Raw genomic sequence first — 26,782 nt, 5'->3', positions numbered from 1 at the left:
GGGGATCGCCTATGCTTTCTCGTAAGCCATTCTTCCGCCTCAGTTGCATCCGTAAAAAATATGGCTCGATCTCCATCCACAACCCGCAATCTAGCCGGATAGGCCATCGAATATGGAATCTGCAGGTCCCGGAGTCGGCGCTTGATAGGGACATATGACGCCCTCTGTCGCTGCAAATCAGGAGAAAAGTCCGGATATATGGACACAGAGGCATTTTCAAAACGAATCCCGCCTGCCTTCCGAGCTTCCAACAGAACCGTGTCCCGATCTTTGCAATTCAACATTCGAGCAAGCAGTGGTCTTGGGGGAGCACCCGGAACTGGTAACCGTGCTGGAACCCTGTGCGCCCTTTCCACCGCATACGCCAACGAGAAGGAGGCAGCTGGAAAGATCTCCCTCAGCCATTTTTCCACGAATTCTCCAGGCCTCTGCCCCTCTGCCCTCTCCGGCAATCCCACAATGCGGAGATTATTGCGACACGATCTGTTTTCTAAATCGTCGGCTTTTTGGCGCCACAAATCAACTTTACGGTGCAGATCTTGAATAGCCGCCGGCATGTTAGCAGTAAGGTCTTCCAAGGTTGAAATCCTGCCCTCCGTCTCAGTGACTCTCTCTCGCACATTTTGCAGATCCTGCCTCAATAGGCCCACGTCCACTCTCACCTCATCGATCTTAGCCATTAGTGTCGTACGTGTCTCGAGGATGGCTGTCAGCAGCTTATCCGATGCCTCCTGCAGCGTGATACCTGCATCCTGTTCCGAGGGAGCAGGGGTTGATGTCCCAGCCACCGCCGTGGCCTGCGCAGCAGAACTCCCGCCAGCGCCATCTTGGATCACCACGCGGGCATATGATTTTAGCTTTTCCGCCGCGTCCATCGCTTTAGGCGGGCTCATCTTTTTCCTGGAAGATGTCCTTCCCTTCCGACGCAGCAGGTAAGCAATTTTGGCTGAATTCAAGGATTACAGCACCGTCAGGAGGATGTTAGACAGGATGCTGGCCCGGAGCTATCACCACACACGTCCTCTCACATCAGCAGCTGGCCACGCCCCCGGGTGTTTTTTTAAACGCCCTGCACCCAGCTCTGCCCGTCTCATTCCGGTTAGGAATGGTGAGCGGAGCTGGTGCATACCTACTGTGAACCATACTGACCATTATTGTGGCCTCTGTTGCTGGCGATCCCCGTCTCCTTCATCCTGCTGTCGTCGTCGTCATCATCATCCTCATCATCATCAACTGTGCTGCTGATGTTTTTTTTTTTTTACCAGCAGCACTGTGATCTGTCCCTAAATTTCCCTGTCCCCCACCCCTCCCCTGTCCTGAGGCCACTGAGCGCTGATCAGTGACCACCGCGTGGCCACTGTGCTAAATTTTTGCCACAGGACTTATCAATTTTTCCTCTGCACTGTGTGTGTGCGCGCCCTGCGGCAACTGAGTGCTGATCAGTGACCGCCATCACTGATCAGCATCTGTTGTAATTTTTTTTAGGCTAGTTTATTTTTGCTTTTCATTTTTCTAACAGCACCATCTCCGTGTGTGTGCCCTGCAGCCGTTGAGCACTGATCAGTTACCACCATCACTGATCGGCGTTTGTGATAATTTTTTGGCACAGATATTTTTATTTTGAACCTATTTTTACAGCACCATCTTTTTGTGTGCGCCCGGCGGCCACTGAGTGCTAAGTCTATAATCTGCCTCAGTGGCAATTTGTTTTTTTTTGGCCTTTTATGAAGCTGTAAAAAAAAAAAATGAAAGTGAATTTTTTTTATATATAGCTGGGTGTAGCTAGTACCTGCTTAGGTAGGGAGTTAGTGGAAATTTACTGCAGTATATTTTTTATACTACAGTTTTTTTGTTAGCGTCCGTTAGTGATACCGTAGCGTTACAGGGTTCGTGTCAGTTACCGATATTAAGTTTGGTTTTTACTGAAGTTCGTTCACAAAATTTTACATAGGTGCAGCTTTATAGTTTTAGTCTAAATTTACTGCAGTATAATTTTTATCCTACAGTATTTTTAGCACTACAGATTTTGCATCAGTGACGGACGTTCAGTTTCGTTTTTTTACTGAAGTTCGTTCACTAAATTTTACATAGTGTAGCTTTATACAGGGTGGGCCATTTATATGGATACACCTAAATAAAATGGGAATGGTTGGTGATATTAACTTCGTGTTTTTGGCACATTAGTATATGGGAGGGGGGAAAGTTTTCAAGCTGGGTGTTGACCACGGCGGCCATTTTGAAGTCGGCCATTTTGTATACTTTCGTTTTTTCAATTGGAAGAGGGTCATGTGACACATCAAACTTATCGAGAATTTCACAAGAAAAACAATGGTGTGCTTGGTTTTAACGTTACTTTATTCTTTCATGAATTATTTACAAGCTTCTCTTTGTTTACAGCCATTGACATGTCGCAGAGGTTAACACGTGAGGAGCGGATAGAAATTGTGTTGATGGCTGGTGAACGCAGTACCCAGGTCATTGCATCAGATTTCAATGCAAGACACCCTACGAAACCACCCATCTCCCATGCTACAGTTTGCAAACTGCTTGCCAAGTTTCGTAAAACTGGTTCAGTGTTGGATTTGCCCAAATGCGGACGCATGAAAACTGTCACTAATGAAGAAACATCAGTGGCTGTCCTAGCTTCATTCAGCAAGAGCCCACAGCGTAGCACTCGCCGCATGTCACTGGAGAATGGCATCAGTCGAACATCCCTTCGGCGGATATTAGCTACTGACAAATGGCACCCTTACAAACTCCAGCTGCTGCAGCATCTCGATGAGGATGACCCAGATCGGCGCACTGAATTTGCAGAATGGGCAAAACAAAAATTGGAACAGGACCCTCAGTTTACACAGAACATTTTGTTCAGTGATGAGGCAAACTTTTATGTGAATGGTGAAGTTAACAAACAAAACCACCGCTATTGGTCTGACACTAACCCACATTGGATAGATCCCTCCAAGACTGTTGGAACACAAAAATTGATGGTGTGGTATATGGGGTACAAAGATAGTGGGGCCATTCTTCATTAATGGAAACTCAAGGCCACGGGATATCTGAAATTGCTACATGATGATGTGTTTCCCTCTTTATGCACTGAAGCTGGCATGTTCCCTGAGTTTTTCCAGCAAGATGGTGCACCACCACATTATGGGTGTCAGGTCCGAGCATTCCTAGATGAACAGTTTCCTGGAAAGTGGATTGGTCGTCGTGGGCCAGTTGACTGGCCCCCTAGGTCTCCCGATCTGACCCCCATAGAACTTTTATCTTTGGGGTCATCTGAAGGCAATTGTCTATGCTGTGAAGATACGAGATGTGCAGCAACTGAAACTACGGATACTGGAAGCCTGTGCTAGCATTTCTTCTGCGGTGTTGCTATCAGAGTGTGAAGAGGGTTGCATTGACAATCCAACACAATGGGCAGTACTTTGAACACATTATATAAGTGGTCAGAAACTTGTAAATAACTCATGAAAGAATAAAGTAACGTTAAAACCAAGCACACCATTGTTTTTCTTGTGAAATTCTCGATAAGTTTGATGTGTCACATGACCCTCTTCCCATTGAAAAAACGAAAGTTGGATACAAAATGTCCGACTTCAAAATGGCCGCCATGGTCAACACCCAGCTTAAAAAGTTTCCCCCCTCCCATATACTAATGTGCCACAAACAGGAAGTTAATATCACCAACCATTCCCATTTTTATTTAGGTGTATCCATATAAATGGCCCACACTGTAGTTTGTCTACATTTACTGTAGTAATTTTTTTACTACAGTTTTTTACTAATAAATAGCGTTACAGGATTAGCGTCCGTTACTGATGGACTTTCAGTTTGGTTTTTACTGAAGCTCATTCACTAACTTTTACATAGTTTAGCTTTATAGTTTGTGTACTATATTTTTTATACTACAGTTAGGGATAATTTGTTAGTGTCAGGAAGTCAGAACTTTTTGCCGTTTTTTATATTGCCATATATTTTAACTGAAGTTTATTCAGTGTTTTATTCTCCAAATTTTTTTTATTTTGTACATGTGTAAATGCACAACACACACAACCCCCTGTGTAAAAATAAATTGAGTATTACATGTGTTGAAGCACTACACCCCCCCCCTAATAAAAATGTGTCCATCATTCCAAAGGGTCTATTAAGCAGAGGAGGCATACACCCTCCTGGCCTCTGACACGGATTCTGCCAGCGAGGGAAAAGAGGAATTTGCCCCAAACATCTTGTCCTCCTCCTCCTCATCATCCGGTGATGAGGAAGCCCCGCAAAGGCGCCCCAGAGCATCGGCTGAGGAAACCCCCCAAATTACTGAGCTCATGTGGAACCCAGCCCCCGTAAATTATGAGCCTCCGATACCTGATTTCATGGGCAACTCAGGAATTAATTTGGAGACTGAAGGCCTCACAGAAATAGGATTTTTTTAAGATTTTTTTTCAGTGAGGAATTTGTGAATTTAATGGTGGCCCACACCAATTTATATGCCCAGGAATTTATTACCCAGGACCCCACGTCATCAAATGCCAGACCCCTCAGGTGGATGCCTGTAGATGCATCAGGTATGAGGAAGTTTTGGGGCCTGGTGCTGCATATGGGGCTAGTGAAGAAGCCAAATATTAGGCAGGGCTGGAGTACAGATGTTTTGTACACCACCCCAATTTACCGCATGGCCATGAACCGGACTCTCTTTGAAGTGATTTCAATGTTTTTGCATTCTAATGATAATGCATAGTGCCCACCCCGTGATGACCCCACATATGCTCGCCTATTTAAAATTAGGCCAGTCATTCATAATTTTAGCACCAAATTTCAAGAAGTGTACACCCCCGAAAAGAACATTTCAATAGACGAGTCCCTTGTACATTTAAAGGGGAGGCTAATATTCTTCCAATACCTGCCAAGTAAGAGGGCGAGGTATGGGATAAAAATTTACAAGCTGTGTGAGAGCAGCTCAGGGTACACCCACGGGTTTCTGGTTTATGAAGGGAAGGACTCCAGGATTGTACCTCTAGAATTCCCCCTTGTCCTGGGAGTTAGTAGGAAAATAGTGCACCTACTCCTGGACCAGGGTTATCACATTTAGGTGGATAACTTCTACCCCAGCATCCCACTATTTAAGTGCCTCTCCACCAGAAATACTGCAGCATGTTGCACCATGCGCAAAAACCAGAGAGGCCTCCCTAAAACACTGCTTGGCCAAAGTCTCAGAAGGGGAGAGAGCAGAGCAATATGCAGCGAGAACATGTTGTTTGTCAAGTACAAGCACAAGTGGGATATCCTTCTCTTGACCACAATACATGGGAACAGGAGCACCCCTGTCCCTGTACGAGGTACCATTACAGTGACCCCCCCCCAAGCCAGATTGCATCCTGGGATATAATAAATACATGGGAGGGGTTGATCTTTCATATCAAGTGCTGAAGCCGTATAGTGCAATGCGGGGAGGACAAGGCGAGGTACAAAAAAGTGGCCGTTCACATTGTACAGATGCCATTGTATAACGCTTATGTGCTATACCAATGTGCAGGCCAGAGAGGGACATTCCTTCAGTTTCAAGAGGTGGTTATCAAGGCACTTCTATTTGGAAACCAGGAAGGAGAGGGATCAAGCACATCTGCTGGAAGCGAGGGTGCTCGTATTGTACCAGGGCAGCACTTTCCCGGCATCGTTCCCCAAACTGCAAAGAAGGGAATGAACCAAAATTATGCAGAGTGTATTCCAGAAGGGGGATAAGAAGGGACACCACTTATCAGTGTGCCACCTGGCCTGTGCATAAAGGAGTGTTTCAAAGTGTACCACACATCTATGAATTATTAATTTTATTATTCATGTACCCTTTTTTTTTTTTTTATACCACCTTATTATACCCTGATGCACTCCGCACAGTTTACATATGCCCCCACAATTACAAGTTAAAATACCAGAAACCCCCCCCCCCCCACAAAAAAAAAATCACTACTACTTATTTTTACCTTTAGCTGGAGATGCCCCAAGGGGTGTAGTTTCTAAAATTGGGTCATTTTTAGGGGGTTTCTGCTGTTTTAGTACCTCAGGGGGGTTGCCAATGTGACATGGCCCCTGAAAACCAATCCAGCTAAATCTGCACAGCAAAAAAAATGCTCCTTCCATTCTGAGCCCTACCGTGTGCCCAAACAGCCGTTTAGGACCACATATTGGTTATTGACGTGCTCAGAAGAGATTGCTTCACAAATTTTGGGGTGCTTTTTCTCCTTTAGATCTTGTGAAAATGAGAAAACTAAGCTAAACCTATGTTTTATGGGAATCTTATTTTTATATATCTCTTCTTCTGAGCCTGTGTCCAAACAGCCATTTAGGAGTATTTATGGGGTATTGTTTTACTCGGGAGAAATTGCTTTTTCTCCTTTAGTCTTTGTGGAAATGAAAAAAAATTAGCTAAACCTACATTTTCTTTGAAAAAATTCAGATTTTCGTTTTCCCGGCCTAATTCCCATAATTTCTGCTAAAAACCTGTGTGGTCAAAATGCTTGCAATACCCCTAGATCATTTCTATAAGGGGTGTAGTTTCCAAAATGGGGTCACTTTTAGGGGATTAACAGTTTCCACTGATTATAACCTTCAGGGACTTTGCAAATGCCTGGCCTCTGCAAGCCATTCCTGCCAAATTTGACCTCCAAAAGCCAAATGGCGCTCTTTCCTATCTGAGCCCTGCCCTTTGTCCAAACAGCCGTTTAGGACCACATAAGGGGTATTGTTTTACTCGGGAGAAATTGATTTACAAATGTTGGGGTGCTTTCTCTCCTTTATTCCTTGTAAAAATTTAAACAATTGTATATTTTATTGGAAAAAATGTAGACTTTCATTTTTACAGCTTAATTCAAAGAAATTTAGCAAAAAACCTGTGGGTTCAAAATGCTCACTATACCCCTAGATTAATTCCTTGGGGGCGTACTTTCCAAAATGATGGGTTTTTTTTGGTGGCAGTTTCCACTGTTTTGGCACCTCAAGATCTCTTCAAACCTGACATGGTGCCTAAAAAATAATCTAATAAAAAAGGAGGCCCACAAAATGTTAACTAGTAATTATTTTGTGTGGTATTCCTATCGGTTTTCAAAATTTGGGCGTTTTTCACAAATATTGAATTTATCGATCACATTTTTTCACTAACATAAAGTACAATATGTCACGAGAAAACATTCTCAGAATTGCTTGGATAAGTTAAAAGCATTCCAACGTTATTACTACATAAAGTGACACATGTCAGATTTGAAAATAATAGGCTGTGTCCACAAGGCCAAAACTGGCTGTGTCTCTGAGGGGTTAATATAACATCTGGCTGCGCTAAAAAAGCACCACAAATCGTTAACAAGAACGCCATAAAAAATGCAGCAAAACGCTGAGAGTGTGTGTGTGTGTGTGTGTGTGTGTGTGTGTGTGTGTGCGTGTGCGTGTGTGTGTGTGTGTGTGAAACCAGCCTTAGAGAAGTTCCACCAGTACACCTACGTATGGTCGACAAGTAATGGGGCATTCTGATCACAAACCTTTAGGGAGCATTACAAAGAAATCACTTAATGTCCAAAATAAAAGTACCGTGCATTCTTTTAAGACTTTATAAATATGATTTTGATGTCTACTACTGTCCAGGGAAAGATTTACTGATTGCAGACGATCTAAGAAGAGCTTACCTGTGTAAATATCTGTAAATACCTGGCTGTGACAATAGACCGTTTGAAACAAATATAGACCTTTACAGAAGAAGATAAAACTACAGATCTTAACGACTGTCTAAGGCTAAAATATACTTACCCCAAAATGTTACTTGTAGAAATTACTTGTCCATTAAAAATCCAGGACCCCATGTTGATGCAAAAATAAGTTATTCGTTCTGGATTGCTGGGCTGAAAATGTTAAAAAAAAATCTGTATGGTGCTAAAGTCTAAAAATGAATTGGTCCTAAAGAGGTCAAAGCAGATAGTTGGCTGTCGTTTTTACATACAGGTCCATGGTAACCAGTCAGTCACTGCTGAAAGAAGAGTCCTGAATGTCTGATCAGAGCAGTTATTATTGTGCTTTGTTGGCTAATCTGTTAATTTGTTTGCCATTTTTTCAAGGTAAAATGTTTGTGAAAAACAAAAACACTAATCCGTTATTTTTGCTGAAAAACAAGTCCATAATTGTTCGTTATAACTACAATTTTATTTTATCAATTCTAGGTTGATGACGATCAACTAAGCTATTTGGTAATTGCAACATCGGACCCTGCGGCTCACCTCTATCCTACCAAGCCAAAAGATTTTACAGCATTTGTTAATCTTGTTGACTTCTGCAGGTGAATATTATGTAGACTGGTTTAGAAAGCACTAGAATTACCCCATAATTGCTATGTAAAATGCTGTTTCTGATTTGTAATTATACTTTTACAGGTTTCTAATTATTGACTTGCTAGAATAATCATTGAGCTTACTAGGCTGCAGTGTCAGTGAATATTTTTTTTTATACATATTTTGTAGCACTGTACATACTGTAGTATGTTTGCATTTGGTCCATTTAACCAAATAGGCTCATGTGGGTTACGGCATTATGCCAGGATTATGGCTTTAAAATGTTTCAGTTTAGGGCACACTACATATTTGTGCAATATTTTGCAGCTTTTTTCCCCGCCGCTTGGGACGAACGAACGAACGTACGTGTGTGGGGCTTAGTGGGAAGGGTGGGCTACCCATGAACCAACAGATTTACAGAGTTGTGCGCCTCTTAGTAAAGTTTTCGCATCTTACTCCTGCGAGCTTCAGACTAAGACTAAGACAGCCCCATAAGACAGCCCCATAAGGTGCTGATTATTTCAGGCCCACATACTTATAAGACATTATTGTATACGACGCCAAGCAGTACTAAATTTACATTTCAGAAATCCGAAAATTAAAATGTCTGTTGTTTTAGACTACCACCTATGGAATAAGCCACACTCCGGTGATAACACATGAATAAACATTAGTTACATATAAATGCAAAAAGACCAGGATTTTTTTTTATCTGTTAAAGTGTGCCTCCAATTATTAATAAAATAAAAAAAACTATTTTAGTGCAGGGTTTTGTTAAATAACGGTTTTTCTCTATAACTTGTTTAGTGGGTACAGCTTCTAAGTAGCAGCATGGACCAGCCGCAGTCCATGCACCGGGCTGCTCGTAATTGTGTCGTAGGAGACAGCGCGTCACATTACATTCCACGGGAGCCTAGGAGAAGGAGCATAACACTAGCTCCTACTGCAAAGTAATAAGCAGTCCACAGCACAGACTGTGGCCGCTCCGTGCTTCTATTTAGCAGCATAATCTGCTTAAGTTATATAGAACAATGATTATATTGTAAAATCCTGTTCTTCTATATAATTGATGGTATTCTTTACCAGGCACCTTTCCCTAAACCGTCTTAAGACACAGACTTACTGTGTTCATTATAGGCCCTGATGCAAAGTAACCTTTCTAGTGGTCTGGACTGCAGTCAACTTTTATTCCCCTTAGAACATTCCAGAAGCAGACCCAAATCACACAGAGACAAATCCACAGCACAGTATATGGTACAATATATTTGAATGGATTGTTTAAAACACCATTCGCTTTCAGCAGACTTTTCCGTTGTTGATTTCTAAATCCTTATCATTCCTATTCTATGGTGGATTTATTTTGTACTTTTGCCGTGTACGTCACCCTTTGCAACGCAAAAAAATCTGTGGCAGATCTCTTTTCCACTGTATGTTCACTCTCCCTAAGAGTATGTACTCGAGTAAATTTTACTAGTACAATTAGTATTAAAGTGGGTGTTTTACCATACTATGCTGCCTGTCAGCCATTGGTGAGAGATTTGGGAGGAGCACTTCTCCCATGAATATAGTGGACTCATAACTATGAGTCCGCTGTATTCATTGTTAGGTACTGTTAGCCAAATGGCAAAATATCTATTAGTAGAGTGGACCTGTCTCCGTAGTATGTTGCCTTTAAAGAGGGCAGTATAGTATGGTGACAGATACCCTTTAAGTCCAAAGGAAAGCAAATATTGAAAACTTTGCTCTGATTGATATGAAAGAAGGCTTAAGTAAGTTATCTAATTATTTAAGATAAAATATGTTTTAAGTGTTAATATTTGTCTGTATAGGATTTAGAACCCATTTGTTGATTTTAAGCCTATTTTGGTTGTAAATTTAGTAATGTACTGTACTTATAACACTAAATGTAAACGTTAACATTTGTATTTGTTTTTCTTTAAAGTGAAATAATACCAATTAAACACGTGGAATTCTTTGAGCCTTGGGTTTATGTGTTTGGCTATGAGTTAGTTTTAAAGTCCACACGGCTACCTCTGATCAGCGGCTTTTACAGGCTGTTGTCTATTGTAATGAGAAATGCAAAGAAATTAAAATATTTTGAGGTAAGCATTACTAGAGATATATAATATTTAAAATATTTTTTTATGTTTTACCATAATCTTATGTTCAGTGTCATCATTTCTCAAGCTATTGCTTTACTATCCAACTAAATGATTGGTTTGTAGCAGCCTCCAGCTGGATATTATGATTGATGTGTACAAAGTTGAAGCTTATAAATAACTGATGACGATTTAGAATGACTATACATATAAATCCAGAATAAACTATTAGACTGGATTCACACAATTGTATATTGGAGGTGTTTTTGCTGCATTATTTTTTGCCCAAAATGCTGTGGCCAGATGTTCCTTTAAAGTTTATAGTAAAATATAAGAACACCTACATACATAGTATTTTGGTTTGTGGTGTTTTTGTAGCGTTTTTAGGGTCAGTGGCTATTTGGTTTCAAAATACTGCATTATCTAGCTATGGTTTCTTTTCTGGCCTTTTTTTTTCATAGGCTTCTCTATAGTACTTCAAAAACACCAGAAAAAAAACACATATACAAAATGACACTAAGTAAAAATAGAGGATTAATTTACGCTATCCTTTCTTGTAGTCCCAGCAGCAGCACAGAAACGAAGGGGTTAAATCCCCCGCTACTGGTAGGACAGGTGACAGGAATGATAACTAAAGCTTTATTCAGCTCACTAAGCCACTGCCCACTCATCCGGTCATGAAAAGGAATCAGTCTGAAACTTTGAGGCCTCAAAACTGCTGACAACGTAAATAAAACATTGCTTGTAAAAAAAAAAAAATCCCCTGCAAAGATGGCGGGCGCGAACTCTTTTATATTATAGTTTTATTAGGCCCACAAAGCTCAACAATTAAAGGAATGGAGAAAGGATTATTATTGAGAAGAAAAAACGCCAAGTTCAGATAAAGATAAGGCAATAGAACACACTGTCTCATCCAAGATGGCGGAGGACCAGGACCTGCTAGGAGGGCGAACAGAGATTTTAAGATACATGCCTACAGCCAAAAAAGTGCTGTAATTCCACAGGGTGTTTTGATTGCGTTTTTACTGCGGTTTTGAAGTGATTTTTATGTGGTTTTTACTTGTTGTGAAAAATGCTTGGTAAAATCCTTTACTATGGATTTTGCAATGCGGTTTTCGGCTCTGCGGTTATTACAGGAGGAGCACTTGGTCTCAGCCTAATAAAGCTTTAGTATTTATACTTGTCTGTCTTATGAGCAGTGGGGGAGTTTATACCTTTGCTGCTGTGCAAACTTCAAAGTTTTAAAACACTAAAAAAATGTGTGATGGAGGCCTTAAATTTTGGTTAGGTTTACCTACGTTTTGAAAAAATTATGTGAACCATGAAACTTGAACAGCATAGGAATCTTCTCTTGTCAAATGCTTTTACTCACATGTTTATGGTCCAGTTTGCTAGATTATATGAATCCTGGAGTATTACCCACAAATCTTTCTTCCTAGTTTTGGTGGTAATGCAGGTTTTTTTTCCAATGTTGAAATCAAATTTTTGATATGTCAAATTTTTTATTTTTTTTTTACTTTTAGGGTGTCAGTCCGAAAAGTACTGGCAAATGTCTGCAAAATTCTGAAAAATTTTCTTGCTTTGCTTTGTTCCTGAAATTTGGGAAAGAGGTAAGGTGCTAATGTTTCAAGTAGTAGTAGTATTGTTAAAAAGGGTTCCACCCAAAATAAAAATGTGCATTTAGAAGTAAAGCCTAATGCCCAAGATCGTATTTGGGATCCGTTCACATGAATAACTAATATGTGCTAATGCATTTCAATAGGATCATGCACACCACCGCAATAAAAAATAAAATAAAATATACACTACCGTTCAAAAGTTTGGGGTCACCCAGACAATTTTGTGTTTTCCATGAAAACTCACACTTCTATTTATCAAATGAGTTGCAAAATGACTAGAAAATATAGTCAAGACGTTGACAAGGTTAGAAATAATGATTTTTATTTGAAATAATAATTTTCTCCTTCAAATTTTGCTTTTGTCAAAGAATGCTCCATTTGCAGCAATTACAGCATTGCAGACCTTTGGCATTCTAGCTGTTAATTTGCTGAGGTAATCGGTAGAAATTTCACCCCATGCTTCCAGAAGGCCCTCCCACAAGTTGGATTGGCTTGATGGGCACTTCTTGCGTCCCATACGGTCAAGCTGCTCCCACAACAGCTCTATGTGATTGAGATCTGGTGACTGCGCTGGCCACTCCATTACAGATAGAATACCAGCTGCCTGCTTCTTCCCTAAATAGTTCTTGCATAATTTGGAGGTCTGCTTTAGGTCATTGTCCTGTTGTAGGATGAAATTGGCTCCAATCAAGCGCTGTCCACAGGGTATGGCATGGCATTGCAAAATGGAGTGATAGCCTTCCTTATTCAAAATCCCTTTTACCTTGTACAAATCTCCCACTTTACCAGCACCAAAGCAACCCCAGACCATCGCATTACCTCCACCATGCTTGACAGATGGCGTCAGGCACTCTTCCAGCATCTTTTCAGTTCTGTGTCTCACAAATGTTCTTCTCTGTGATCCAAACACCTCAAACTTCGATTCGTCTGTCCATAACACTTTTTTCCAATCTTCCTCTGTCCAATGTCTGTGTGCTTTTGCCCATATTAATCTTTTCCTTTTATTAGCCAGTTTCAGATATGGCTTTTTCTTTGCCACTCTGCCCTGAAGGCCAGCATCCCGGAGTCGCCTCTTCACTGTAGACGTTGACACTGGCGTTTTGCGGGTACTATTTAATGAAGCTGCCAGTTGAGGACCTGTGAGGCGTCTATTTCTCAAACTAGAGACTCTAATGTACTTGTCTTGTTGCTCAGTTGTGCAGCGGGGCCTCCCACTTTTCTTTCTACTCTGGTTAGAGCCTGTGTGTGCTGTCCCCTGAAGGGAGTAGTACACACCGTTGTAGGAAATCTTCAGTTTCTTGGCAATTTCTCGCATGGAATAGCCTTCATTTCTAAGAACAAGAATAGACTGTCGAGTTTCACATGAAAGCTCTCTTTTTCTAGCCATTTTGAGCGTTTAATTGAACCCACAAATGTAATTCTCCAGATTCTCAACTAGCTCAAAGGAAGGTCAGTTTTATAGCTCCTCTAAACAGCAAAACTGTTTACAGCGGTGCTAACATAATTGCACAAGGGTTTTCAAGTGTTTTCTAATCTTCCATTAGCCTTCTAACACAGTTGGCAAACACAATGTACCATTAGAACACTGGAGTGATGGTTGCTGGAAATGGACCTCTATACACCTATGTAGATATTGCATTAAAAACCAGACGTTTGCAGCTAGAATAGTCATTTAGCACATTAACAATGTATAGAGTGTATTTCTGATTAATTTAATGTTATCTTCATTGAAAAAAACTGTGCTTTTCTTTCAAAAATAAGGAAATTTATAAGTGACCCTAAACTTTTGAACGGTAGTGTGTATGTATATATATATATTATTAATAGTATGTGTATATATGCAAATACACATATACACAGCAGTATATTGAGGTTTGTTTGTTTTTTTATTTGGAGTCTGCATACTTCGGATTGAGTTCTCCCCTAGAAGAACTGTTTTTTTTAAAACTCGGTCCTTGACACGGAACCTCACACAGAGCTATATGGGCCACAATGTGGAGCGCAAATACGGTTATGGATTGTGGACTGAAAATCACATTGTTGTGTGCATGAAGCCTTACAGAGAGATTGGCATATTTATGCTTTGTCACGACGGCCATTTTTGCACATGAGACAACAGGAAGTACAGCTATATTGTTTATCACTTTTGAATCCGATTCTCAACAAATGATAGTAATGCAGTCACTTTGTTATTGATGGAAAATATCTACAGAGCGGACCATTTGTCTTCCGTTTTATAGTATTTGCTCCATTTCTTTTTATACTGGCTTACTACCATTTTTATGTTTAGGGTGTAAATCCTCTTAAATGGATTTTATTTACTTTTATACGTTTATATATTTTACTTTGTTGATATCTTGCTGTTATAACTGAGTAAAATATACCTTTTAATAGTAACTTGTTTTAAAAACAGGGGTAACACACCACTGTGACATAAGCCCCACCGTGAAAATTAAAAAATGTATTAAACAAAAAACACTGAGTCATTATGATACATATATCTCAGTGTTTATAACGATATTTGTCTAGAATCAGCATATAACCAGGGCACAACAGTAGTACAATCCCCAAAATAAAGCACAGGTGCCCGAGAAAATCGGATCTCCTAGCGCTGGGTGTAACACAATATGACTGTCCCCAATGCAGACATTCCATAAACAATAGACGACCCTACGCGTTTCAGATACTCATCCTCAGGGGTCCGTATCTTGGTAACTCTGGCCTCATCGCCAGCGATAGTAATGTTCAACAGCAGATATTCTGCTGTGCGTCACGGGAAGATGCACGTATCGATGTCAACGGCATACTTCATTGCAGGCGCTGGGTTACTATAAACGCCTAAACTCCACCCCTCGTATTGGCGGCAACACATGAACTGACCAATCACAGCACCCTCTCGATTCGTGACACCTGCCCATGTGACCCCCCGCCGTCAGCTGACAACCAGGGGTCATCATCGGCCGCATCATACCGAACGCGCAGGCGCAGTAGAAGCCAAGGACGTGTCGCCCGGACTGCCAAACACGAGGAAGGTAAGCGCTGCACGATAATGTATTATAAGTATATCTTGCGGGACAGTTAAACACCGCAAGTGGACTACCTCACAAAGCAACTCCAGAGTAAATAAACACATGTAAGGTGGGAGATCCGATTTTCTCGGGCACCTGTGCTTTATTTTGGGGATTGTACTACTGTTGTGCCCTGGTTATATGCTGATTCTAGACAAATATCGTTATAAACACTGAGATATATGTATCATAATGACTCAGTGTTTTTTGTTTAATACATTTTTTAATTTTCACGGTGGGGCTTATGTCACAGTGGTGTGTTACCCCTGTTTTTAAAACAAGTTACTATTAAAAGGTATATTTTACTCAGTTGTCACTTCAGTGAACCTTATAATTAATTTTTTCATATTGTGGGAGCACAATCAGATTTTTTATCAAACTATACAGTGAATTTACATTTAGTCCATACAGTTAATTATTTTCATTATATCTGGGTATGGCAGCCTTTGCACTCTCTGATTTAAACACAGAAGGGTGGATGAGTGAGGCTAAAAGTGTCTTTTCTGAATGTGAACTGGTGTATACAGTTCAGGGTGCATCTCTTAAATCTACCTTCAAAAACCTTAATAGATTGCATAAAGACTATACTAGAAGTTGGTGGGAGATCCAGAGTCTGGAAAATTACTATTACAAGATAGTTCCCAGAGGCCTCAGGGTCCCCATTGTCCCAGCATCAAGATTAAAAACCGCTAATATAAAAGAAAGGTGGGAACAGGAGATCACAGGGAGTTCACTTAGGCTGATGCAGATTTTGGTAGAGGAAGAAAAAGTCCAGTTTGACTCTATTAGTGCTGAGCTTAAAAAAGAGATTGAGGCAGCTAAATCCCTGGTAGATACCCCTGGTTTTGATAAAAGGGACAAAGTCCTCCAACAAACTTTAGAAAGGTTCACTAATCATCTAAAGGAACGTAAACACTTCCAATTCCAGAGAGATCTACAGGAATTTAGGGAGAAAAAAGCGTATGATTTTGTTAATACACAACAACAGCAATATCAACAGACCAATAGGGGGCCGAGGGAATCTGACCCTTCCACATCAGAGAGTGAAACAACAGACTCTGAAAGAGTGGGCCCATTTTTTGGTGGTAGCGGTGGGAAACAAAAATTTAGGGGAGGAGCAAGAGGTAGAAATAGAGGCCGTGGTAGAGCCTCTTCTAACAGTGGCAATAATTTTTTAGCCAACAATCCTCCCATTTCCCGCTATATGCTGAGGGGACAAAAGGATTAGTGAAGGGAAACAATATGGATAGGCTACAGATTATTAACCTATCTGAATATAATTTGAGTGCATCAGAGAATACATTATTAGAAAAGGGACTTTCCTTTGTCCCTACAGTTAAATTTGACTCATTTTCATGGATAAAGGATCTTAATTTATTTGCTCGTAAACTCAAATGGATCAAATTTTTCAAACACCATAATAGGAAAAAATGTATGGAACTAGGGTTAGAAGAGTCTGATATGGAAGGCCTTGTAGCCTTGGAGGGGTTATTTGAGGAATCTGGAAGAGCTCCAGGCTTAGGTCCTTTCACCAACCTAAAAATGAAGAGTAGGAAGCTGCCACCTATAGGAGACTTTACCAATGTGGATTTATTTGTGGAGATGGTGGGAGATGAGATTAAAAATCTTAGTCAGGACAGCAGGGGCATGGACAACAATTTGTCTTGGTCCGAACGATTAGCTCTGACCACTCTAGAGAAAAAACAGAACATTGTTCTAAAGGCATCTGATAAAGGTGGGAACATTGTGGTCATGAGTAGGGATGATTATAAAAGAATGTGTGAGGACATTTTATTTAATCATGACTGTTACACCATTTTAAAGGATAACCCTACAGCACTATTCAAGAAAGAGTTGCTGAGCATTCTGAGTGATGCAAAGAGCAGATCTTTGATTAGTGCAGCTGAGTTTGGGTTCCTGTACCCACAATTTCCTGTTATGGCGTGTTTTTATAGCCTGCCCAAAATCCACAAAGGGTATCCTCCCTTACGTGGCAGACCCATTGTTTCAGGCATTAATAATCTAACTCAAAATGTGAGTACATATGTTGATCAGGTGTTGCGCCCTTTTGTCTTGAGTCTCACATCATATGTACGTGACACTATGGATGTCTTGAAACAGATTGACGGTATTTCTCTGGAGAAGGATACAATCCTGGCTAGTCTGGATGTTGAGGCGTTGTATTCATCCATACCTCACAAATGTGGTTATAAAGCGATCGAGTATTATCTGGGATCAAGAGGCACTCAGTTTGCAGCCCATAACCAATTTGTCTTGCAGTTATTACAGTTTGTTCTTGAAAAAAATATATTTATTTTTGAAGACAAAATCTTTCATCAGCAATGTGGTACTGCAATGGGGAGTCCTGCTGCTCCCACCTATGCAAATTTATTTCTTGGCTGGTGGGAGGAGACAATTGTCTTTGGGGACAAATTTGTCAAATGGACTTCATCCGTTGGATTATGGATTAGATATATTGATGACGTGCTGATTCTCTGGAACTCTACAGCGGATGAGTTCCATAGTTTTGTAGCAGCCCTCAACAAGAATGATGTAGGACTAAAGTTCACATGTGAGATCAGTGAGAAAGAATTGTCTTTCCTAGATTTGAAAATCACAAAAACAGAAGAAGGCACTATCCGCACTAAGGTACATCGGAAAGAAACAGCAACTAATAGTTTTTTGCAATGGAATAGCTGTCATCCTTATTCCCTCAAACGTGGCATTCCGAAAGGCCAATTTATGAGAGTACGCAGGAATTGTAGCTCTATGGGTGATTTTGAGTTCCAGGCCCAGGAACTCAAAACAAGATTGAAGGATAGAGGCTTCCCCAAGAGTGTTATCAGGAAGGCCTATGAGGGAGCAAGGGATGCAGATAGGCAATGTCTCCTGGTCCCTAAAAAACGGAAAGAAGAACAGGTTACGAGACTCATAGGCACCTATGATTCAAAACAAAATGATATTATGCAGATACTGAATAGGTATTGGCGTATTCTCAGTTCGGATGTAGATTTAGCAGATCAGATCACACAAAGGCCGTCTGTCACGTATCGGAGAGGGAAAAACATTAGGGACAGAGTCATGCACAGCTGTTTTGACCCCATTTCACCTAGGGGTACGTGGCTGGACAGACAAATACCAGGCACTTTCAGATGTGGTAGCTGTAAAGCCTGTGATTTCATTTTCAAAGGGAATAGCTTTACCAGTGTTGTTACACAGAAAAAATACAATATTCGGGATTATGTCAATTGTAAGACAGCGGGAGTGGTTTACCTAATTACATGCCCATGCCCCCTAAATTATGTGGGTAAAACAGCACGACAATTTCGTCGTCGTATTAGGGAGCATGTTGGAGATATTATCCATGTTAGGGACACCCCAATATCTAAGCACGTGCATGCTAAACATCAAGGCCAGGCAGCATGTTTAAAGTTTCAAGCAATTGAACTTGTTAGACCCCCTAAAAGAGGAGGGGACTGGGACAACCTGATTTTACGTAAAGAAGCACAATGGATCCATAGACTGGAATGTCTACAACCAGCTGGTCTAAATGAGCAGACTAACTATACATGTTTTATTTAATATGCGATACCATTCCCCTGTAGGTGGCTTACCTCTACTGGGCTGCCTTTAGGGTGGGTGAGTCTTTATCTGCATTTTGTACTATTTTTTGAGATAGCCATTTTTGGTCAGCCGACACTTAAAGAGATCGTTTGTCAGTTTTTCTTAATATGAGGGACTTAGTAATCTTGTCCACCTTACATGTGTTTATTTACTCTGGAGTTGCTTTGTGAGGTAGTCCACTTGCGGTGTTTAACTGTCCCGCAAGATATACTTATAATACATTATCGTGCAGCGCTTACCTTCCTCGTGTTTGGCAGTCCGGGCGACACGTCCTTGGCTTCTACTGCGCCTGCGCGTTCGGTATGATGCGGCCGATGATGACCCCTGGTTGTCAGCTGACGGCGGGGGGTCACATGGGCAGGTGTCACGAATCGAGAGGGTGCTGTGATTGGTCAGTTCATGTGTTGCCGCCAATACGAGGGGTGGAGTTTAGGCGTTTATAGTAACCCAGCGCCTGCAATGAAGTATGCCGTTGACATCGATACGTGCATCTTCCCGTGACGCACAGCAGAATATCTGCTGTTGAACATTACTATCGCTGGCGATGAGGCCAGAGTTACCAAGATACGGACCCCTGAGGATGAGTATCTGAAACGCGTAGGGTCGTCTATTGTTTATGGAATGTCTGCATTGGGGACAGTCATATTGTGTTACACCCAGCGCTAGGAGATCCGATTTTCTCGGGCACCTGTGCTTTATTTTGGGGATTGTACTACTGTTGTGCCCTGGTTATATGCTGATTCTAGACAAATATCGTTATAAACACTGAGATATATGTATCATAATGACTCAGTGTTTTTTGTTTAATACATTTTTTAATTTTCACGGTGGGGCTTATGTCACAGTGGTGTGTTACCCCTGTTTTTAAAACAAGTTACTATTAAAAGGTATATTTTACTCAGTTGTCACTTCAGTGAACCTTATAATTTATTTTTTCATATTGTGGGAGCACAATCAGATTTTTTATCAAACTATACAGTGAATTTTTATCTTGCTGTTATAGTAACAATTTACTTGTTTAATACTAGGTGTCTTCTAAAATGAAGCAATTTAAGGATGAGCTTTTGGCATCTTGTTTAACGTTATTACTTTCTCTGCCTCATGATATCATCATGCTTGATATGAAAGCCTACATCCCAGCATTACAAGTAAGTTATGACAATTTTGTTGAGCAGACTATATCACACTTGAAGTTATTTTCCACAGTGGTTATGTATGAAAGGTATTCATATTTATTCTACTTCTATTATCCCATTAAAAGAAGAGAAGTAAAATCACACCGCAATTTGGTATCCTCCACAGCTACACTCCCATATTACCTGAAGCACTCCAGCATGTAATGGGAGTAATTTTGGTTTTAGGAGTATATTTACACTTTTCAGGACCTACTTACATTCTGGCCAAGTTCTTATGTCCGCCTCTACAATTGTCCAGTTGACATCCATTCACTTGAACTCCAGTTGATAATAATAAATACTTCTTGTATTAGAGTGTAAAATATCTGCATCAGAACAGAAAAATCTACTACGATAAAGCCCTAACTATCCATTAGGCATACAGGCTTTTACTATGTGTTAATGGTTATATTTATATTCATTCTTAGATTTTGTCTGGTCTGGTTTGTATACACTGCACAGTTGAACAACTTGTTAGAATTAAATATACAACATATAACAGGATATAACATTAACTTTTTATTGAATATAGACTGCCTTTAAGTTGGGCTTGAGCTTCCCACCGCTGGCAGTTGCTGGCCTTGATGCACTTGAACATTGGTCATCTCGAATTCCTCCAGATATTATGGAGCCGTTCTACAAGGATGTTCTACCATGCCTAGATGGCTATTTGACCGACACATCATCCACAGGTATTTAATGTTATTTTGTAACTTATTGGTGGGATTTTATTAAGACTGACGTTACAAACGCCAGTCTTAGGCCCCATGAGAATGGGAGGCCGAAAATTTCCCTAAAGTGCTTCGTGAAAATGGAGCAGTGGTGCGCATGCTCGATCAGCGCTCCATTAATTTCTACGGAGCTGCCGGAGACAGCAGTCCCGGCTCTCCACTGTTGTTGATTCTATGTTCCTCAGGCTGGCTATAAGCTGCTGTTCCCTTGTCAGCTGTCTGAGGATATAAGACTAGCAGAGAGACTGGAGCCTGGTGGTCAGCTGAATAGCAGGTTTAACCTCTACACATTTAACAGTTCATCCTTTTGTGTTTTTTTTTTTAATGTTTTTTTTTTATAACATTGGCCCAATTAAAGAGGCTCTGTCACCAGATTATAAATGCTCTATCTCCTACATAATCTGGTCGGCGCTATTTTGAAAAACGATCATTTTTGCCAAAGTTATGAACCCTTTTTTAGATTTATGCTAATTCGTTTCTTAATAGACAACTGGGCGTGTTTTTACATTTTACCAACTGGGCGTTGTGAAGAGAAGTGTATGACGCTGACCAATCAGTGACCAATAGGTGTCATACACTTCTCATACACTTCTCATACACTTGTCATACACTGAAAACATGATTACAGTACGGGACAGTTTTCACGCATCGAGGCAGTGACACCTAGCATCATAGATAACTATGATGCTAGGAGCCCTGCTCCCTGCAGTGTGTTCGGTCTGGGAAATGCGGCCGACACACGGACCGAACACGCTCATGTGAATTAGGCCTAACTCTAGCGCAGTACTACACTTGAATTGGCTTTTTCTACATTGGAGAATTTTCTCCCCTTGGCAATTGTGTTTGAATAAGGTCTTGTGTGGACCGAAACATTACACATTTAATTCTGGATTGCCAACAAATATACTTGGAGCATATTTAAGAGTAAAAAATTCTTTCAAATATATTGTTAGTGTTCAACCTTACTTTTGCCCTCACAAATTCCAAAACGGAGCAGTTTAACTTTCTATTATATAATTTCTGAATATCACATTCATTGTTCCAATTCAAAGCATGCGGCTTGTACATTAAAGTGCCTCTCGGCCTGATTGGCTGAGCGGCATGACGTAGTAGTGACTATGGCATGTTGTAGGCCAAACGGATTCACACACTGTGACCTTGTGTTGCCTCAGACAATTATGCCGGGAGGCACGTAAGTTTGGGGGCTTCGTTTTGGTGCCAAACATCACAGGGCACCTTCAGAGGTGACGGGTCACAGCTGTCTTAACGGCATGAAGGGGATCTACCACAATATTAGGCAGGCGTTTTTAATGTTATGGCTGATCAGTGTATAGATCATACATATACATCTATATAGGTGTATAGATTTTATATGTATGTATGTGTATATAACAAACCGACTAATGCCCCGAATGATACTAGTGGTCCTAGTGACTAATTAAAACTAAACCAGAATAAGAAACAAGTCACGACCAGGTGTTTGAAAAAATACAAATAATCTTTATTAAAGTCAATTAGACACATGGAGACAACATATAACACTTAGACATAATAAAATGCCATGGACCCTCGAACACAAACGGAATCCGAACGTAAAAGCAGAGTAGCCCCCCAGAAGTAAAAATGGTCTGACAAAACCTATATATAGCTAAAGTGCATACATACATATTGATAAGCAGGTACTAGGCATGGTACGCTTTGCACAGATGAATACACAAATAAGTATAGAGAATATATATAAGGTACAATCTAAGTAAAAGTGACATGTAAAGTAGTATACCTACACCTGCGTATAAGAGGATAAATAGGAGATCAAGACCAGGAGGGGGACCTCTGCTTAACCCAACGCGCGTTTCGCTGGTGCTTCGTCAGGGGCTTCGTTTTGGTGCCAAACATCACAGGGCACCTTCAGAGGTGACGGGTCACAGCTGTCTTAACGGCATGAAGGGGATCTACCACAATATTAGGCAGGCGTTTTTAATGTTATGGCTGATCAGTGTATAGATCATACATATACATCTATATAGGTGTATAGATTTTATATGTATGTATGTGTATATATATATGTGTGTGTGTGTGTATATATATATATATATATATATCTCACAGTTGAGTCACATTATTATGACCACAAGCCAATATCCAGAGTAACCGCTGTGTGCAGCACGGACAGCAGCAAGACGGGCTGGGAGTGACTCAGTAAGGTGCTGGTGGGTTGTCTCCGGTATCTGGAGCCATGCTAACTGCAGTGCATCCTACATTTGCCAGAGGGTTTGTGGGGGAGGATCCATAGAGCGAAGAAGACTATCGAGGTGCTCAATTGGGATCAAGTAAGGCAAATTAGGGGGCCAGGAAAGTACTCGGAAGTCTTGGTGCTCCTCTGCTCTTCTAACCACTGTCGGACATTTCTAGTCGTGTGACATGTCACATTGTCTTACTGGAAGATTCCATCTGCCCCAGGGAAGACAAACTGCATGTATGGGTGGACGTGATCTGCAACGATGGTTTCATACCCAAATCCGTTCAGAGTGCCGTCCACATGGATGAGAGGGCCCAGAAAATGGCATGAAAAAATAAAGACCATAACGCTGACGCCACCAACTTCTGTTCTTCAAAAAAAGGTTGCAGTGTGTTTGTTCTCGGTTTCTCGCCAGCCACACCAACGTCCATCCGTTTGATGAAGCAGAAAACGTGACTCATCGAAGGAGGCAACCCTTTGCCAATAATCGGTGGTCCAATTCCGATGCTGCCATGCAAATTAAGGCCTTTTTTTTCGATGCACCTTTGTTAGCATAAGAGCAGTGACCATCCATCTGGTTCGGAGCCCCATACACAGTAAGGTTCGCCAAACTGTTGTTTTCGACACACGTCTGGTAGCCCCCTGGTTGATATTCACTGTGAGCTGCTCCACTGTAGCCAATGTTTACCTCTCAAATCAATGGCACGTGGTGCCCCGCAGTTTCCACATCGGTTATTCCCAAAGGTTCCATTTGTCCACTCACGATACACTTTCAACAGAGCAGCACGAGAACAGTTCACAATTTGCGCTGTTTTAGAAATACTGCCACCTATGGCCCGAAAGCCAATAACAATCTCTTTTTGCAACTCTGATAAATTTCCTCTCTTACCCATGGCAACAATGAGTGATATGTGTTTAGTCAGCCAATCGCACACCTTATGTGCCCACCAAGGCAGCCCACGACATCACTTCCTTCATGGGCTACACGCTGCCGACGTCAAAAGTAGGAGGTGGTCATAATAATGTGACCCGATTTAATATGATCTATATATATCTTGCTTTGAAATGAAAAATCTTTTTTTTTATTTTTTTAACTGATTGGAAAGATGATTAAGACCAAATCAAAACAATAATTTTGCACTATGTAATTATAATGTTGCCACTTTATCTATTTCAGATGGGTCTCTGAATGCTCTTGACGTAGATCGCCTGTCTCGTGCGTCACAAAAAGGTTTTAATAAATATCTTATTAAGCAAATACAGAGAACAAAAGCACTCTCTGTGGTATGTAATTTCTTTCTTAATAGAGCTTTATTAATGTTTTTAAATTGTAAGCTTTTTCACTAGAATACTTGTAAGTCATAAATATATTATATAATGGTTTTTTTAGGCTCTCTTCACATCTGCATCCTGGTTTCCTTTTATTAGGGAAACCAAGATGCAGAACCGGATCTGTTGTACAAGGGATACCTCCAGCGCCGATTGAATCCTTTGACCTTATTTGGGGTCCATGGAGTTCCATCATGGTGTCCGTCGTTTCGTTGGGAAGAATAGTGTTGCATGTAAAACGAGCCTCCAATGCAGATTTGATGATGGCCTTAAAGGGGTTATCCATTCTTTAAAAATGTATGCGTAGTTGGTTTAAATGCAGTAAAATAAGTCGCTTACTAAAGTGTGCACTCTGTAGGTGAAAGGCCTCTGAGCCATTCTCACATGCAGTTACTTAACCAGGCTCCTGGTGTTTATATTCTGCTGCTGTTATATTTCATTTTCTGTACCGGAGGCTATTTCCCTTCTCCCCTTCCCCTTCTCGCGTTCCCTTTTTTCCTGCTCCACAGACACTCACACATCACTTGACTCCTATCTACATTGCTCTCTGCTCCCCGCTCCCTCCCTGTTTCACAGTCCTTTTGTTGTAGGTGAAGACAATGAATAATGACGGCACCACCTTACAACTTGTAATAGAAGAGCATGCAGACAGTGTCTGTGAGAAGACAGAGGAATCATGGTAGATGTAGTCCTCTACATAGTAATCCTGCCTACAGACCTTTTAACCGCTTAATGACCAGCCTATTTTTGGCCTTAACCCCTTAAAGGCCAGGCCAATTTGAGTTTTTAATTTTCGTTGTTTCGTCTATGCCTTCCAAAAGCTATAACTTTTCTATTTCTTCATCGACAAAGCCATATGAGATCTTGTTTTTTGCGGGATAAGTTTTTAGTTTTTCATGGCACCATTTATCGTATCGCATAATGTACTATGAACCGGAAAAAATATTATTTGTGTGGTGAAATGGGCAAAAAATAGCGATTACACCATTTTTTGGGGTGTTTTGTTTTTACGGCGTCCATCAGGCGGTAAAAGTTACATATTCACCTTATTCTACAGGTTGATACAATTATGGCAATACCAAATTTATATGTTTTGTTTTACCACTTTTAAAAAAAATAAAACTATTTGCTAAAAAAAAAAAATGTTTTGTGTCGCCAAATTCTGAGAGCCATAACTATTTTATTTTTCCATCAATTTCGAGGTGTGAGGGCTTAAATTTTGCGGAGCGAGCTGTAGTTTTCACCTTTACCATACATGGGGTACGTGCGACTTTTTTATCACTTTTTATTCTTTTTTTTTGGAGAGCGAAGGTCACCAATAAAAAACAATATGCATGTTTAGATTTTTTTCCCCACACTTTTTTGCGTCCTAAATTTACGTTGTTTACGGTGGGGCATAAATAACACAATAACTTTATTCAGCGGGTTGTTACGATTGCAACGATACCAAATTTTTATAGATGTTGTATTTACTACTTTTACACAGTAAAAGCATTTTTTTTCAAATTTTTTTATTTTTGTGCCCCCATATTTGAAGAGGCATAACTTTTTTGATTTTTCTGCCGATGCAGTGTATGAGGGTTTTTTTTTTTTTTGCGGGACGACTTGTAGTTTTTATTGGTACCATTTTGGAGTAGATGCGACTTTTTGACCACTTTTTAGCAAATTTTTTTTAAATGCAGGATTCACAGAAAACAGAGATTTTTATTTTAGTATTTTACGGCGTTCACCGTGCTGGTTAAATAATGTAAAAACTTTATAGTTAGGGTAGTTACGGTCGCGGCGATACCAAATATGTGTAACTTTTTTTGTTTAATAATAAAGCATTTTGTAAGGGGAAAAAGTCAGTATTTCATTTTTTTTGTTTTTTTAACTTTTTTTTAAATTAACTTTATTAAACTTTGTTTTTACTCTTTTACTAGTCCCACTAGGGAACTTCACTATGCGATCGTCCTATCGCTTTTAAAATACACTGCAATACTTTTCTGCCTGTCCGTGGCCTAGCAGGCACAACTAGTGGCAGACCTGGGGGCCTTTATTAGGCCCCCGGCTGCCATAGAAACCACCGACAGCTTGCGATCTTACACAGGGTGTTAGAGGGGTGGGAGAGGGAGCTTGCTATTGAGCGCCGCATCTGAGGGCTTAAGCTGGCGAGATCGATACGGATATCAATATCGCCAGTTAGAGCAGGGCTGCTCCCAGTCCTCCGGTTGCTGAGAGCAAGGAGATTTAACTGCTCCCTGCTCTGTTTATTCCGATTCAGCGCCGTGAAAAGGCGTATGCATCGGAATAAAGCCTATTAGTGGCTGCCGTGAAAAGGCGTATTGGCGGCCACTAACTGGTTAAGCAGTAATGAGTACAGAAACCTTTGTAAACTTCTCTGGTTTAATCTATTTAAGGGCACTTTCACATGTCAGTATTTAGGTCAGTATTTTGCATCCGTATTTGTGAGGCAAACCCAGGAGTGGAGTATAATGGAAAGATTTGCATCCCTTACGTTGTTAAACGGGCGGAATCAAAGTGATCTTTAATTCTGCCCATTGCAGCGAGTTGAAGGCTGTGTAACACAAGTGTACAAAGAAGGAATCCAGG

At 40.7% G+C, this 26,782-nt stretch overlaps 1 protein-coding gene across 1 annotated transcript in view; it reads left to right on the top strand.

Moving 5' to 3' along the window:
• The window catches only part of LOC142696293 (DNA-dependent protein kinase catalytic subunit-like), a gene marked incomplete at its 5' end in the record, with an annotated part of 326,262 nt that overhangs the window by 93,866 nt on the left and 205,614 nt on the right, over nucleotides 1-26,782 (top strand). The window contains 6 exons of the mRNA XM_075847621.1: nucleotides 8,199-8,314; nucleotides 10,249-10,408; nucleotides 11,929-12,015; nucleotides 19,745-19,864; nucleotides 20,424-20,583; nucleotides 24,039-24,145. Of these exons, the coding sequence (XP_075703736.1) occupies nucleotides 8,199-8,314; nucleotides 10,249-10,408; nucleotides 11,929-12,015; nucleotides 19,745-19,864; nucleotides 20,424-20,583; nucleotides 24,039-24,145 (750 nt within the window). The remainder of the gene's footprint in view (nucleotides 1-8,198; nucleotides 8,315-10,248; nucleotides 10,409-11,928; nucleotides 12,016-19,744; nucleotides 19,865-20,423; nucleotides 20,584-24,038; nucleotides 24,146-26,782) is intronic.

The sequence above is a fragment of the Rhinoderma darwinii genome, assembly GCF_050947455.1.
Source record: "Rhinoderma darwinii isolate aRhiDar2 chromosome 5 unlocalized genomic scaffold, aRhiDar2.hap1 SUPER_5_unloc_50, whole genome shotgun sequence".
Classification (NCBI taxonomy): Eukaryota; Metazoa; Chordata; class Amphibia; order Anura; family Rhinodermatidae; genus Rhinoderma; species Rhinoderma darwinii.
This window is presented reverse-complemented; position numbering and strand designations above follow the sequence as displayed.